General features: G+C 40.0%; 3 protein-coding genes and 1 pseudogene across 3 annotated transcripts; 1 reads left to right on the plus strand and 3 right to left on the minus strand.

The window, feature by feature from the left end:
* Positions 1-1,160: 1,160 nt before the first annotated feature.
* LOC121743391 (probable calcium-binding protein CML13) lies at positions 1,161-4,033 on the minus strand. Its single transcript, XM_042136684.1, has 2 exons — positions 3,453-4,033; positions 1,161-1,426 (listed from the first exon to the last, which is right to left on the minus strand). The coding sequence occupies exon 1, from the start codon at positions 3,919-3,921 to the stop codon at positions 3,478-3,480; it is 444 nt and encodes a 147-aa protein (XP_041992618.1). The 5' UTR covers positions 3,922-4,033; the 3' UTR covers positions 1,161-1,426; positions 3,453-3,477.
* A 934-nt stretch (positions 4,034-4,967) lies between these two features.
* On the plus strand, positions 4,968-8,580 carry LOC121745722 (annotated as a pseudogene).
* A 274-nt stretch (positions 8,581-8,854) lies between these two features.
* On the minus strand, positions 8,855-9,591 carry LOC121745723. The gene is made up of 2 exons (XM_042139693.1): positions 9,535-9,591; positions 8,855-9,442 (listed from the first exon to the last, which is right to left on the minus strand). The coding sequence occupies exons 1-2, from the start codon at positions 9,589-9,591 to the stop codon at positions 8,855-8,857; spliced, it is 645 nt and encodes a 214-aa protein (XP_041995627.1).
* Positions 9,592-15,984: 6,393 nt separating this feature from the next.
* On the minus strand, positions 15,985-16,673 carry LOC121745724. The gene is made up of 2 exons (XM_042139694.1): positions 16,617-16,673; positions 15,985-16,542 (listed from the first exon to the last, which is right to left on the minus strand). The coding sequence occupies exons 1-2, from the start codon at positions 16,671-16,673 to the stop codon at positions 15,985-15,987; spliced, it is 615 nt and encodes a 204-aa protein (XP_041995628.1).
* Positions 16,674-17,047: the final 374 nt, after the last annotated feature.

Below are 17,047 nucleotides of genomic sequence, written 5' to 3' on the forward strand. Positions count from 1 at the left end.
ACGTATTTGGATTTTGCATGGTTTTAGAGGGTTGTCTTGGATGATTTTGATTATATTTCTATATTTTGGTATGTTTACATATTTGTTGAGAAATGATATAAAATGGATTAGAAAATGTACACAAAATATGTGGATGTGCAGCAGCCTTGTTTGAGTCAATTTTTCTTGCAATTTTGAAGTCTGATAAACCTCTAATGCATATCATTCTCTTCTTCTTCGAAAGAGCTTCGCGTGGATATATTGTACGCCTCAATCGGAGCTTTGTAGAGAAAGTTATGACCGTTACAAAAACTGCTCACCGTGCAGAAGCCTTCAACCCGACGGGCCGACCCGTAACCCGAATGGGTCAGCCCGCCTAACCCGACAACCCGAATGGGTCAGCCCGAATGGCCCGATTTTAAATTCGGGCTGCGAAATTACAACCCTAACCCAGTATTTTTATCGGGTTATTCGGGCCGGCCCGCGGGTTCGGGTTACATTGACATCCCTATCCAATACATTCCTCTTTCTCTTCGAAAACAAACACCGCGGAAGGACTCTTCCCCTCCAACAACTCCTTAGTTCTCGACAACAGTCTACCCATCCGGCTGCCTCACTTCCTTCCTTTCTCTCTGATCAGTCTCCTCATCATCTTACACGACGTGAGGACGAGAGGTGGGAGCGGAGACGTGAACGCCGTAGGGTCGGAGGCCGAAGAAAGTAGTTTTCCGGTGCACTCCGGGGCAGGTGGTGGGGTCGGCCGACCCCGCCCGACCCCACCTGGATCCGCTTGTGGCTGCGGATGCTCTAATAGAACAAATGAAATATCCTTAGTCTAGTATATTAATTTAAATTTAAATTTTATAAAATCTAAAATTGATGCATTATTCGGTTCCGAACTTTCAGGTAAGAACTGGAACTGGAATTTTTTAAAACATAAGAACCAGTATCGGAACCGGTTTTCTGGTCCCGGTTCCTCAATTACCTAGTCAGTTCCAGTTCCGGGTACCCAAGAACCGGAGAACCGGTTAAGCAGGCCTAGTTTAACCTATAGTGCCAATCTGTTCTAGATCTTGATAAATTATAGTACTAGTAATATGGTGTCACCACTGATTTATTAACCTTTACTCAGCATGTATAAAAACGAGAAACGAACAATGAAAAAAAATTAAAACAAGCACTGATGCCAAGATTCAGATGCTAATCCGCTATTCACAGATTCAGCAAACACTAGATACTGCCCGCAGCCAAGAAGAGCTACAGAGTATTTCTGAATGTCATCGGTTTTAACACATGTTGAAGTTAAATCATGCCAACTTCCACAAACACCATAGTAATTAAGTTACAAAGATGTACAACAGCACATCAAAACACCAGTCTACGCTGAATAAAACACACAGCCTCCTGCTTCAAGTCAAACGCATAGCACAACCAGAATGTCATTCACCTGCAACCAAAACATACATAAATACAATAACAAGTATGGCATCACCCCAACTTTCACTCAAATATGGCGCATATCAAATACATATATTGCTTTTAAGTTTACATTAGCGGAACCAGATAACATCACAGCAAATACAGACCCCACTTTGATCAAGCAATCAAACTGGCTTCCATTTAATATTTTATTTTCCAGATGAAGAATGACTGAGCTCATATTGGTTAATAGTTAATACATAGTATGACAGGATATTATCAAGATATAAGAGTATATCGCCAAAATATCTAGAAAATACTATTAACACCGTAACACCTTAAGTTGTATTTCCTATTTTAGTGCAACGAGTATATCGCCAAACTAGTACTAGTACTTATCTTTGGGGTAACTCATCTAGTGAACACTGAGAAGAGAATCTCCAAGGACAGATAATCAGTGGAAACTAAGAGGAAAAATATCGTACTCCACTGACTTATAAGTGCAAACTTTCTCTTGGTTGCGTTAGTTTTCTTGATGGGTGTTTACATTTTTTGACAACACATCACATTTCTTAATATTAGGGGGTGTTCTCCCTAGTTGCAAATTTATCATACGAAAATAAGGGATTAGAAAATATTGGTGAATTTTGTCCCAATTTAGTGGCCCCCACCTTTTTTTACCTCGTGTTCTCTAGGGTGGAAAACATAGGAAAAATAGAGGAAAATATAATCATATTAATGCCACACACAAATATTATCATAAATGGGAGTAAAAATAAGGGTAAAAGAGGGACAATAAGGGATAATATTAGTTTCCAAGAGGGATTTTAGTGATTACTATTACTAATGACAGATCACTGTTAGATATTTCTAGGGAAGTTGTTTTGAAGATGAAAGATGTTTGCAATGCTCCCATAGCATAGCTTGGGAGTTATCATTATCAAACCCATGAATGTAACAAGATTCCCATGATTTTTGTTTATTTAGTCCTTTAGGTCGAGCAACGCATAAGCACCTCCACAACAATTAGTATCTTTTTTTTGACATCTTTCTTGACAAGAACATGCACTTCAGAAACATCAATACATGGTTCTCTAAGACTGGTACATGCTGATAATGTGATACACACAACATGGACACAATTTAAATAACATCACTAATTTAACAAATGCTTATAGAATATGAGAACTCAATATCCACCTTATAGAAATATGAAGGATATGGACATGAATGGTTGATTAAGCAATAAGTACAAATTATGCACATGACAAGGGATGCAAATAGGTGAATATTACTTTGTTTCTTGAACAAGTCAGTGAGAGAGCTCTTAGTATGGCTGGACAGCACAAAAGTGCCAGTTGTCTTGGGTGTGTCTTTGTTTTGACTACTTTCACATTCTTATGGTCAGCCTGGAGCTAGTATTCGATTTGGAAATGACACACAGAGTCTTTCGCCTTTTTATTGAGTAAAACCACAAAACCATCTTTCTGCAAGATCATTTACTCTTACTTCATGACTGACAAACAAAATAAATCAATATAAAGTTTCTTCAACTGCCACTGTGGAGACAGAAATTCAAAGAAAATTAGATCAATAAATTCTGTTTTCCCTTTGCATTTCTCATACTCAGATCCAACCAACTGTCTGTATATCTATCGTAGAAGTAAATTAAACTTTAGCACCTAAATCAACGATTAAATGAAAAACTGGGGTGTATGAGATAGCCTAATCACTTACTATCATTCACTTCTTTCATTAAATCCCTATAAGTTCTTCTCATATATGCAATTGATACCGATAAAAGCTTTTATCTTTGGACTAAGCTTATAGTAGTTGTTTAGTATCGATGACACAGTCCCCACTATTTCGATTTTGACTAATTACGACTCATGATGGTCTGCACTCTTCAATATCAATAAACATCTAACCCTAAAAAACCCGATACAATTTCCAGTATCACCAAGCGCTGAATTCGATTTCCACATAACATAAATAAGAACGAAACAATATCAAAAACACATTGCAAATAGCAACATAAATGGTGAAAATAAAACCTCAACGGCCTGGAAAAACGCCTCCTCACTTAGCTACCATGCGCGCGATGAAGTCCTCGTAACGGATCTTGCCATCGGATCCGATATCCACCTCGCGGATCCACTCATCGAACTCCGCAGGCTCCAATTTCTCTCCGATGCTGGTGAGAATGTGTCTGAGATCTGAAACAACGACGCATCCGGTTCCGTCCTTGTCGAGCACCTTAAAGGCGTCGCGTAGCTGGCGATCGAAGGGCTCCGGCTTCAAATGCTTGGACATGAGGTCAAGGAACCGAGAGAAGTCGAACGGCGCGGCGAGCTTCTCCTCGGCGATGATCGAATTTAGCTGCGCCTGCGTAGGGTTTCCGCCGAGCGAGCGCATGAGGATTCCGAGTTCCGACGGCGCGATCTTGCCGTCGCCGTCGGTGTCGAACAGGGTGAAAGCCTCCTTCATTGATGAAACTTGATCGTCGCTCAGATCTTTCCCCATAATCTGCAGTTTTTTACTGGATTTTTTCGTGAAACTTTGGGGTGTTTTTCTTCTCTCTTTCGGTGCTGGGGGTTCGATTACAGAAAAGAATGTCTGCGACCTCCAACGACTAAATTATGACTTTTGAAATGGAGGGGTTGGAATGTCAATTAAGGCAGAGTTTGAGGGGCGTTTAATTAAAAAAAAAGAACAGAGTGCAGATTATCAGCTGTCCATAGGAAATGCGATGCCCAATGTTAATTGCAATTTAACCAACTTTGATTTTGTTAGTATTATTGTTTATGTGTTTTGTTTGGATAATTGCTTCCTTAGTTGGTTTGCGTCAATGGCCTGCTAGTCGGAGTTATCATAGGTAGCTTAGAGCATCCACGGCGGAGAGCACACCGTTGTCCGTCCGTCCGTGCCGTTGGCAAGGACACCCTATTTGCCGCTGCGCTCTTGCCGCTGGCACGGCGCTGCTCTTATCTAAGAGCACGTCCGTGCCAATGAGCAGGGCGACGTGGCGCGTTTCTATTGGTCGTTGACATTTTTTTAAAATCGAAAATAATACCAAAAATTAAAAAAATATATTTTTGGATTCCAAAAAATATACAGATTTTATTACCATTTTTTTGAATTTTTAAAAAAAATTTAATCCCAAAATCATCTATAAATACACACATTCATCATTCATTTGGGCGAAATTCGGTCACGAGTAGTAGGTTTTTTTAATTTTATGAATTTAATTATGTAATTTTTAAGACTTTAATTATGAAAATTTTAATTTTTAGGATTTTAATTATGTAATTTTTAATTTTTTTTGTAATTTGTAATATTATTCCGGTTATTTTTAATGCATGTTAATATTGCGGAAATGTTTTGATTTAAATTGAATAATAGAATGGTGGGACCCTTGAGCATGTCCTTGTGAAAGAGCACGGGCGTGGGTGTTGTGCTTTTGCTTAAGAGCAGGGAGTAAAAGTGGGTCCGGACTCACATCCGTGCTCGTTGACAAGAGCACGGATGTGGATGCTCTTAGGCTCCTCTTCTTGGTATGGTAGAATGAAATGGGTAATTTCTATACTTTTTTTTCTATTAATTTGTTTGGTATGTTGAGATAAAAGAATGAATGATATAAAAGTACAAAGAGAAATAATAAGCTCAAATGGCAAACAAAAAATACTAGTACTAGAACAAATCCTGGTATATCCCACGACATTAAAAAAGGGCCATTACTATATCAGAACTTCAGTATTTTTTTTCATTTGTTCCATATCAAAAAACTTCATCATGATACGTTTTTAAATTTCTCATTTTAAGAGCATCTCCAATAATCGGCGTCACCACCGCGACGCCGATTTTTGGCCGACGCCGGTCTGACGCCGAACTGTTGGAACCGGCGTCGGGGAAATCGGCGTCGCCATGCCGATTCGCGCGCTGACGCCGGTTCCGACGCCGATTCTCACGGCGCCATTGTGCGTCCCGGATCGGCGCCAAACCGGCGTCACAATTAATTTTTTTTTTGTTTTTCGAAAACACTATATATACGCGCTTTGAACGTCATTTTTATTCGCACCACTTGTTTTAACGAGTACTCTCTCTACCTTACTTTCTGTACAAGATCAATTTAAGAAATGAGTAATGCCGGTGGTAGTGGTGGGGATGCGGATGAGTATGAGCGTATGATGAACGAAGAGCTAGATGTCTATACGAGCCGTGAGGTTGATCGATGGATGCAGAGTTATATGCAGCCGGCGGCACCTCGCCCACGATGATCCTCGAGGCCATGGCTGATTACTGGTTGTGGATTTGGCATGCGTATTTTGGGATAGCCGGTTCGAACAACGACCTAAACGTCCTCAACTCGTCTCCCCTTTTCAACGAGCAGTGCCAGGGCGTCGGTCCAGCCATCAGTTTTATCGCCAACGGCAACCAGCATGATATGGGCTACTACTTGGCGGATGGGATATACCCTAGGTGGCCCGTCTTTGTGAAGACGATCCGGTGCGCATCAGATCCGAAGAAGGCCTACTTTGCGATGCGGCAGGAGTCGGCGCGAAAGGACGTGGAGCGCGCATTTGGTGTGCTTCAAGCTCGATGGACTGCAGTTAAGGGACCAACGCGTTTGTGGCATGTCGACTGCATTGCTGATATAATGTACGTCTGTATTATCATGCACAACATGATCGTCGAAGATGAAGGTGTACAACTGACTGATTGGGCCACCGACGATAATGAAGCAGGTCCAAGCCACGGCGTCACCACCGCCAACGTACGAGGTGGGGTACCTCACGATGAAGAAGCCCTCCTCCAAGCACATGCCGACATGCGTCAGACGGAGGCTCATATTCGACTGCAAAAGGATTTAGTTGAAGAGTTGTGGGCGCGGAGGATTGCAAGGCGTTAGTTTTTATGCAAATTTATGTAATTTTTTAAATGTAATTTTTTTAATTATTGTACTTTTTTAAAAATTAATGTACTTTTTAAATTTTAATATTATTATTCAAATTTTCCGTATTTGTCTCGTAAATTAAATTCCGTATGTTGATACGAGTGTAAATTAAATTATATAATTGTTATTAATGATGTGGATAGGTAGTGTGAAGGCTATGTGAGGGCTATTTGATGTCCAGTTGATGTGGCAAGCTGATGTGGCAGGAGAATTGTAGTGCTGATGATGTGGCAGTGTGAAGGCTATTTGAGGTCTATTTGACGTCCTAACCTATTGGAGATACTCTAAGAATCTTGCTCGTTTGTTGAAGTTTTAATCACTTTTTGAAGTCAAATTTTGGTATCCGTGTAGTTTTGGCAGCTGAGTGGGACCCACACAGCTGGGTTCTCTGAAGAACCTGAACGTTCTAGCTCTGCAATCCAACCTTTTGAGTGGTGCAATCCCTGCCATGTTGGGCAATTTGGGAGTCTTAATGAGGCTAGACCTCAGTTTCAACCGCCTCTTCGGATCAATCCCTACCAAATTGGCTGATGCACCGTTGCTCGAAGTCTTGGATGTTCGAAACAACTGTGCCTCTTGGTAATGGCATTGTATATATTTTTTCTTTTCACATGATTTTATGTGCTTTAAATGAATGGATGTTGATTTTGTATGGTGTTTGATGGTTGAAGCTCTGAAGAGGCTGGTGGATGGGTTTCAGTATGATAACAATCGCGGGCTGTGTGGTTCTGGTTTCTCTTCTCTGAGGGGATGTAGTGATTAGGATCGTCCCAGCTCAGAGAGGCCAGAGCCTTATGCAGGAGGAGGGGATGGTCTCTCAACCAAGAATATACCAGAGACTGCTGATCTCAATTTGAACTGACCTCAGGTGTCTCATTGGCTGTTGGCGTAGTGGTTGTTTCTGTTATTGTATCAGCTGTTGGCATTCTGTCATTTGCACTCTGCCGTAGGCATAAGCAGAAGCTTGGCAGTGCATTTGAAATGTCCAAGAGCCGACTCAGTACTGACCGTGTCAAGGAGGGTTACAGAAAGAATGGATCTCCACTTGTCAGCCTTGAGTACTCAAATGGATGGGATCCATTGGCTGAGGATCGTCGTTTTGGTGGATTGCAAGAAGTTATGCAGAGCTTTAAGCTAAACCTGCAGGAGGTCGAGACAGCTACTCAGTACTTTGCTGATAAGAATTTATGCAGAGCATATAGAGGACCTTTGAGAGATGGATCCATTATGAATAGTAGCTGCAAGTCGGAGGAAGCAGAATTCTTAAAGGGGTTGAACATTATCACCTCGTTGAGGCATGAAAATCTGGTCATGCTTAGAGGGTTCTGCTGTTCTAGAGGCCGCGGTGAATGCTTCCTCGTTTATGATTATATACCTAATGGGAGTTTGTTCCGGTATCTTTATCTCAAGGAGGGCGACGACCATGTTCTTGAATGGTCTACTAGAGTTTCTATAATCAATGGGATTGCTAAAGGTACATTGTTAGCAACAGTAGTTGTGCATTCTATAGCTATGCAAATTAAGAATCTGAGGTTTTTCTTTTACTTGAACAGGCGTAGAGTATTTGCACGTTGCAAGGTGAACAAGCCGTGTATGGTTCATCAAAACATTTTGGGTAAGAATGTGCTCATAAACCAGTGGTCGAAGCCCTTGCTATCTGACTCATGCCTGCACAAACTTCTCACTGATGACACATTCTTCTCAGCACTCAAAGCTAGCGCTGCTATGGGGTATCTTGCTCCTGAGTACACAAACACTGTCCGTTTCACTGAGAAAAGTGTTGTGTATGCGTTTCGGGTGCTTCTCTTCCAGATCCTGTCTGGGAAGAGGAAATATGTGGCTTCTATGAGAGCTTCTGCTGAGTCGTGCAGCCTTGACTTCAAAGATACTAATCTCCATGGGGTGTTCAAAGAATCCGAAGCTACAATGCTTGCAAATATTGCTGCTGTGTGCACCCATGAATCTCCAGAAGAGAGGCCATCAATGGAAGCAGTTGTACGCGAACTCTGCCACTACTAAACTAAGGTCACGATATCAGAAGCCGTGGCATTTCTTAGCAATTGAAACTGTGTTAGGTTAACTTTGTGTAGTAGACTTGTACTAACCACTTGAATCCTTTTACATGTTGAATTTGTTGTTGTCTAGTATCTTATGTAGAACATAGCCCTTAGTTAATGCATAATGAGAGATTCTCTAACTCCTACTTGAATTTATCAAGATTTGTACTGTAATTGAGAACATTGCTAAATATAGGATTTTGGATTGAACTAGATTCAGCATATGATCACCTTTTTGTGCCTTTGCTTTGTTGAATAATCTGTTTAAGATGCAATCATGACTACATTTTTTGAGGTGTTTGGTAAAAAAGAAAACAAAATTGATACTACTTCTCTACCTCCACTGATTGTGATACACTATATACAGTTGACAAATATTAATCCTAATCAAGAATCTCTTTCAATGAAGCTAAAAATCTAAACCAAAGAAAGATTGATCAAGATTTCAGGCTCTGATGAATCTCCCCACAGAGGATCTGACTCGGAAGACATGTTCTTCACCGGTGCACTTATCCACCTTCACAATCCAGTTGCTCTTACTCCTCTTGGCAGCAGGCGGCACTACTCTTGTAAGCAGCAGTCCTTCTCCGATGGGCAGCAGCTGCGTGCGCAGAGGGCTGTTCCTCCACGTCTCCCTGCAGAAGGCGTTGTAGCCGAGCACAATTGTGTTTCCATGAGCCCTGGCATCCTCTTGCACGGCTGCCCCTATGATCTCCTCGTGGTTCTCAAGGTTGCAGTCAATGGCAATGAAGTCCGAGTCCTTGTAGCAGCCCGGGATGAGCACCTTGGCATCTCCTATGATGAAGTCAATGTTGCCTGCATTGGGGCCGAGGGCGGCTGCAGAGGAGAGGAGCTCGTCCTGGCCTTGGAGAATGCAGACGAGGCGCCCTCCGGTTTGCTGTGCTGCTGCTAGGAGGGCGAGGGCGGTGGAGTCGGCTGCTCCACTGCAGGCAACCACCATGAGTTGAGCATTGTTCCCTGCTGCCATGGCTGAGATGAACTCTGCTCCATTTGGCTCTTTAGCATTCTTTCCCTGCAAACACATAAAACAAGTAATAAGCAAAAGCTAATAATCATTCATTAGTTTCTTGAATTGAGATTTGAACATAGTATTAATGAACTCACCATTCTCATGGTTTTGAGATAGGCCTTGGTGGCATTTTCAGCAGACCAGCAAGCCATTTCTTGCAAATATTGGGAAATTGGTGAATCTTAAGAGCAGTAGTGGATTGTGTTGGTGAATGTGATTTTCCAAAAACTCTTGTTGAGAAATATATACATGAAGAGAGAGAAGCATGTGGGGACTGTGTGTATCCAACTGGCCATGCTTGGACATTATATAAATAATAATGCAAAAACCGACTTGTTTCCAAGTAGATAAAATGTACTCCATGTTGGTGGAAGCCGGTCTTATAATTATACCATCTCCATACACATACAAGTGTAAGTAGATTAGATTACAAAGTAGGAGATGAAATATGTTTTCCTAATACAAGTTGAATTAAGGCATGGCTAACCATTTAAACCACAAGATGGAGTTAACATATGGTATGGAGGAGTGAGGTTCGTGGAAGTTAATTATCGTAATTAGTGGTGATGTTTGAGAGGATATATATATATATATATGTTGCGTTAAAGATAGAACCATTCTTAAGTGTAGAACCTAGAACTCTACATATTTTATTCATTGGATGAGGAAAAAATGACGGTCAAGATTAAAAATCATACATATTAGACTATGTTTTCACGACATTCCGGACTCAACATGTGAAAAAACTCACATGTTGATGGAAGAATGAATGAAACGAAGAAGAGTCCATGCATGCTTTATTTTTTCACTTATCTGCATTCACCCATTAATAATAGTTTTGGTTGTAATGGGAAGTTGTTGTGCAAATCAACACCATTGGATTAAAAGATCTAACGACCTCCGTTTGGCATTTGTTCTACGTTTAAGAATGGTTCTACGTTTAAGAATGGTTCTATCTTGATCACAATCCTATATATATATATATATATATATATATATATAGGGTTGTGATCAATTGAGATTTTTTAGCCTAATTGAGAATTGAGATGCATTATAAGCCACTCATTTTTATTAAATGAGTGGTCCAGAATTTGCCACATGGAAAATATTTTTTGATTTTTTATTTTTTTATTTATTTATTATTTTTTTTTGTCAACTACATATACAATTCATGTCAACTACACACATGTAATGTCAACTACATATACAATTCATGTCAACTACACACATATAATGTCAACTACATATACAATTCATGTCAACTACACATATATAATGTCAATTATAAGCTGTTGACATTTGATGTGCAGAGCTATTGACATTTGATGTGCAGACTACACATCGTAGTTGACATAATGTCTCAGTAGTTGACATCGCGCGAAAATTTTAAAAAAATTTAAAAAAAATTAAAAAAAATTAAAAAAAATTAAAAAAATTAAAAAAATTAAATTTTTTTTAGTTGTTGACATTTTAATACGAGTTGTTGACATTTGATATTCTGGCTATTGAAATGAAATGACGATAATACCCCTTAGTTGACATAATCTACTTGTAGTTGACATTTTAAAATGAGTGGCTGAAAATGCATCTCAATTCTCAATTAAGCTAAAAAATATCAACCTAACAAGACCCTATATATATATATATATAATTAATCAATATCTTAATCCAAATTCACGTTGAAAATTATGCATATTAGCTGTAATGTTGTAGGTGAGAGGGACAACTGAAACCTAGACAACAACGAAGTCAACTTAATTAAGAGCTGGAAACTATGTGCTAAGAGCACCCGCAACGCGTGCCGCCGGCGTTCCGCAGGAACGGTTTCGCCGCGGAACGCGTTGCGGCGCTGCATTCCGCTCCCGTCCCGTTCCCATTCCGTGCCGGGTGCCGACGGCACGTAACGCGGCACGGAACAAGCCGCCACGCGCCTGGGCGACGTGGCCGATCCCCGTGCGTGCGTGCGTGCTTCCCACTCGCCGGCCCGCGAGTGGGACACGTCAGCAATGACGCAATAATTATTTTTTTTTTATAAACATCGAATTTTTTAAAAATTTTTTTTTTTAAACGGTAACATTACCGTTTTTTTTAACTTTTTCTTAATTTTTTTAATTTTTATTTTTATTTTCTTATTCTATAAATACACCTAATTCATTCATTTTATACACAACTACACATCTATTCTTCCTACATCAACATCAATTTCTCTCCAATTTTCATATTCTATCTCTTCAAAAAATGTCCGGCGACGGCAATTACGGTGGTGGCGGCGCCGGAGGGTGGGATCTCAACGCGTTCGGCGATTGGGAGACCATGTACAACACACTTGGTGGTTCTGGGTCATCGACGCCGGGCACGCAGGGGTCGGCGACGCCGGGTGGGTACCAACCACCCACTTTCGATGTGGATGCCTACGCTCGAGGCTCGCAGCTTTCCCAGGGTTTGTCCCAGATTCGGGAGGATATCCCCGTTGAACCCACTCAGGGAGGAGGCCGAGGCGGTGGAAGCTACAGGGCTGCGTCTGAGGCACCCGAGGAGGATGAGGAGGAGGAGCCGGAGGATCTGGGCCGGCATCCCTACACCAACGAAGAAACAAAGGCGGTGTACACCGCCTGGCTCACCGTCTCATATGATCCCATCGTCGGCAACCAACAAGCCGCCAAGTGCTTCTGGGAAAAGGTCCGTGATGTCTACCACGAGACTAAGCCGAAAGGGGCCCGGAAGCGCAAATATACAATGCTTCGTGCTCACTTTGGCCGAGTCGATTTACAGGTCAAAAAATTCTGCGGGATCTACTCCACCGAAGCGGCGCACTACCAAAGCGGAGCTTCGGGCGCCGACATACTGAGGGCGGCTTTGCGCGCCTTCCACCAGGACACCGGTGTACAGTTCAAATATGTTGATATTTGGCAGCTCGTCAAGGACGAGGAAAGGTGGGCCGGTGGTGTCCGCTCCAGCTCGGGATCAACCTCAAAGCGGACGAAGCACACGACGAGCGGCCAGTACTCGTCTGGTGACACCGATGCGCCCAGTGATCGTGGCACGCAGGAGGTTGGGGTTACGGCCGCCGAGTACGAGGGATCTAGCCGTGGGCGCCGTCGTCCGCAAGGGACGAAGGCGGCGAAAGCGGCTAGAGCGAGGAAGGGCCGAGGAGAATCAAGCCAGTCGGCCTCGGGATCGGGCTCACAAGGAGGCTCGAACACACTTATGGTGGCGTACATAACCGCCACAATGGCGGACACTTCCCGCTTCTCGTACGCCCAATACACGGCCTGGTGGAACGGAATTGTGCATATGGCAGGACTACTTGGTCTTCCCCCTCCCCCTAAACCTCGACCGCCTCCGGAGGATGATTCGCCGGCGGAGTAGTTTTTTTATTTTCCCACGTTTAATTGTGTGTTTTTTATTGTGTGTTTTTTATTTTTTTAGGATTTGAATTGTGTGTTTTTTTTAATTTTTTTAAGTTTAAGTTGTAATTTTTTTTAATATTGTGTGTTTTTTAATAAAGTATGTTTGTTTTTTAATAAAGTATGTTTGTTTTTTAATAAAGTGTGTTTATTTAATTTAATTTAGTTGGAAATAAAAATAAAAATTGAAATAGAATGAATAGTAATTTAAGGAACGGTTAAGGAACGGTTAAGGAACGGAGGGTTGCAGGTTCCGTTCCTTAGTTAAGGAATGGAGTAAAAAAGTACAGTGGGGCCCTCAAATAGTGGTTTAAGGAACGGTATAGGAACGGTATAGGAACAGCGTTGTGGATGGCCTAAACACTAGTAACAAAAAGGCTGTTTCCACATATTTGAGGCAGTTAATTAAATGGTGGTATTACTACATTTGAGAGTTTGATTTGAATAATGTTTGTAAATGTGTCAGGGTGAGAAGGGATGGCACTGTCCCCGGACAGGAATACAGAGATGTAGATGAGATCAAGTTGTTTCCATTTTCCAACCTCAGACACAAGCACAAAGAGGCATGCCTCGTTGCTGTCTAAACATCTGTCGATCAAAGGGTAAAAAAAAACAAGATATCAAATCACAATGGGGGAGTTAACCAAAGGCAAGGGGGGAGCAGTTTGCTGAGAGGTGCAGAGATTTGAAATGGCATGCCTCTGCCCACGCCACTATTAATTGGACTTCATTTCAGTTTTTTTAGATTGGTTGCTAGTGGGCCAGCTTCGATGGAAATATGCATGAAGGTAGGTGATGCATCAGATCTAGTGTTTAAGCAAAAGAATCTTTCAAAATATGGGCATTGCAAGTGTCTACACATCAAGAGTTTGAAGATCATTTACTTAGAGCATCAGAGCCCGTGTGCTCAGTGGCTGCATTAAGCACTATAATGGCTATAAGCCCGACCCGATTACACGCTTATGAGTGCATAAGCACGCGGACGAGGCCTACAATGGTTGCATCCCACATGACATTCCTAATATGGAGTATTTTTTATTTTGATAATTTGTACTACTATTTTTCTAAATTGATTGTTGTATTTTGTAGGTTTTTTATTATGCAATTTTCCACTTTCAAAAATTTCTTATCCAAATCCAAAAGTGCAAACCTAATTTTTCATGGACTAAAAATGAAGTTCATTTTAATATATCTTCTGACTAAGAAAGAGGAATGAATTAAATAAGTAAAAGTGTAATTAATTATAATTATGGCAGAGTAAGAAAAAAATGTTTCTATGTAAATACTTCTATTATTGTAAAAAAATATACAATTAAAATATATAACCTTTATAATTAAGTTCGTACTCTTTTTAATTCTTTAGTTTTATCCCGAGAAAAATATTTTACATGTTATGTTAGTTTGATTTTTGACATAGACCATAGTTTTATAATTTAGCCAAATTGGGTCTATTTTAAAAATAAATTCAAATTGAGGTCATAAAAGATAAAGTTTAGATTAATTGGTAATTACCTATGCCAGCTAAGTTGATATTAAGAGGCCCATCTTCTTTATTCAAACTGGTAGCCTGATTAGATCCGGAAGCTTCAGATTAAGAAAAGATTTGTTTGAAATATTAATCCGTTCATTATTTATCTTTAAACAACAGCTCTCCATGGTGGACCCAACCAAATCCTAATTAATTAACAAGTACTAGTAGTTAGTTAAAGTCTAATCATGAATTGAGAAATATGATTATAATTAGAATATCCTAATTATCAATATTTTAGAATTACAGACGTGTCCTCTAGAGTATTTTATTAAAATGTTGGATTAGCCATATTTAATTCTCATATAATTGATTTGAAGAGTTCTTTGGAATGGGAGGTACAAATATATGAATTTGATTTAGTAGTCATAACATTCATCCTTACTCAGTTACTCGGCTTGCATAACTCGTCCTTGACTGCTACATGGGGCTTATTTTGGTTTTGGTCACCATATTTTTCATCCTATCAAATTTACTGATTCATTTAATTTTAATTCTTCTGACTTCTGAAGTTACATTTCAGAATATCCTCTGTCCCGATTATTTTAGCCCATTTGTATATCACTATTAAATTTATTACTTTATCCATACACACTACACCAAATTAAATATTTTCCTATAAAATAATGGAATGACTCCTAATGATTAATTATTAACAGAGCCAAAAAGTTAGATGCTATGTGAATCTTAAATTTTCAATCGCATATAATCAATCCTATCCGCCGTCACCAATAGCCAATAGATGTCTTACTTTTTAACTAAAACACAGTAGCAACAGTTTAGGAAAATAATAAAGAAAATACTTACACATCGTCGTTAGTTGTAATTTGTAAATAAAATAAGTGAAACACTAGAGATAATACTCTCTCTTCTTTTATAAAATAGAAACTTTGAAATTAACACGAATTTTAATGAAAAATAGGTTAAGTAAGAGAGATGGAAAGAAAAATAAAAAAGTAAGAAAGAAGAAGAGAAATAGTAGTTTAATTAGTGTTAATAGACCGAAGGATTCATTTTCTAAAATAAAAAGTTTATATTTTTAGAATACTGAAGTAAAAAAGAAAAAAGTTTCTATTTTTAGGAAACGAACGAAGTAATAGATTTGTTTCACCACGGGCCCATAGATCTAGCAACAGAAATTTTATTTTGGTTTAGATGGTCGTTAATCGGTCACTAAATGCCGTTCAGACTTCAAATTTTATAGTCCAGTACTCCAGTTTTTATATTCACTGTGTATCACTCTTATTTTTCATACAGTATCTTTTTCTTTAATTTTAAGTTTCTATGTTCTATTTGAATCATGCACTTATTATTAAGACTTTAATGTAACTAATTAAGGTAGTATATAATTTTTTAATTTAATGTCACTTACGTTAGAAAATAATTAGTGGTAACTGGTAGTGATGATTGAGTAACAAATTAAAATGAATATTGATTCTCAATTTGCAGAATCAGTTTCTTACACTGAATAATTCAAATTAATAGTAGCAAAATTCAACATTACATCCTCGATAAATTGCAATAAATAATATCTAGTACTCCATATTTACTATTAGGATCTTCTTTATATATATATATATATATATAAAAAACTTAATTACTTACAAGGATTACAAAAATTTGGGCTTACTCCTAACCCTAAAAACATGCTCTTCACCAGTGAACTTATCGACCGTCACAACCCACCGGGCGCCCTTCCCCGTCCGGCGACGAGGCGGCGTCGCCGCCTTCCTCACGAGCAGCCCTTCCCCTATTGGTAGCAAATGCGCATCATTATCAAACTCCAAGCCTCTGCACAAAGCATTATACCCCAAAACCATCGCCTCGCTTCTCGCACTTTCTAGAATCCTCTGGCAGTTTCTGATCCTGCAATCCACTACGACGCAGTCCGCTTCTCTATACTCACCCGCCAATAGAAACTCCACACTCCCCACAACGAACTTCACGTCCGCGCCGCTCTCTCCCAGCGATCGCCTCGACTGTTGCAGCTCACTGGCGCCACGGACAATGCACACCACCTGGCCCCTTGTTTGGTAGGCCGCAGCCACGAGGGCTAAGGTGGTGCAGTCGACGGCGCCCGAGCATGCAACCACCATGAGGCGAGCGCTGGTCCCGGCCACCAGGGCGGAGATGAACTCCGCCGTGTCTGGCTCCTTGCTTCTCTCTCCCTGCATTACCATTTTCATTAACAATTGAATTCTTAAATAAACAAGATTTTAATTATAGGAATGTTTATGCTCACCATTTTAATTGCTCTGAGATAAGCGTTAGTAGCATTTTCAGCAGACCAGACAACCATTTCCTTTAATATTATATTTATGGTAGAATAATAAATTTATTGGAGGGGTACAAGTACAAATTAAACTACTACTACTACAATGTTATATATAGTGTGCGAAAACAATCAAGCAAAGACATGAAGAAGAAAGTAGAACAAGACATTTGATAATCTCTGCAATCAGATAATTTTACTGTTTCATTGATGGATGATAATGTAACATACAAACTGAATTTATATCCAGACTATGAAGGATCTAGAACACTTCACTAATCTTGTACAAACCGATTACAGACACTAATCATAACATAATCACTAAGCTTTCTTCTTCATCAGTGCTTTAACAACTATGTCTCTCCAAGTACACTTGTGGTCTCCACTTTTGTTGGGCAAGA

Source organism: Salvia splendens, chromosome 8 (genome assembly GCF_004379255.2).
Source record: "Salvia splendens isolate huo1 chromosome 8, SspV2, whole genome shotgun sequence".
Classification (NCBI taxonomy): Eukaryota; Viridiplantae; Streptophyta; class Magnoliopsida; order Lamiales; family Lamiaceae; genus Salvia; species Salvia splendens.

Excerpts from the sequence above, each read along its gene's own strand:
- LOC121745723 (XM_042139693.1), bottom strand. The coding sequence starts at position 9,591 with ATGGCTTGCTGGTCTGCTGAAAATGCCACCAAGGCCTATCTCAAAACC. Across the intron at positions 9,443-9,534 it reads ATCTCAAAACCATGAGAATG|GGAAAGAATGCTAAAGAGCC; the intron begins GTGAGTTCATTA and ends ATGTGTTTGCAG.
- LOC121745724 (XM_042139694.1), bottom strand. The coding sequence starts at position 16,673 with ATGGTTGTCTGGTCTGCTGAAAATGCTACTAACGCTTATCTCAGAGCA. Across the intron at positions 16,543-16,616 it reads ATCTCAGAGCAATTAAAATG|GGAGAGAGAAGCAAGGAGCC; the intron begins GTGAGCATAAAC and ends ATGGTAATGCAG.
- LOC121743391 (XM_042136684.1), bottom strand. The coding sequence starts at position 3,921 with ATGGGGAAAGATCTGAGCGACGATCAAGTTTCATCAATGAAGGAGGCT.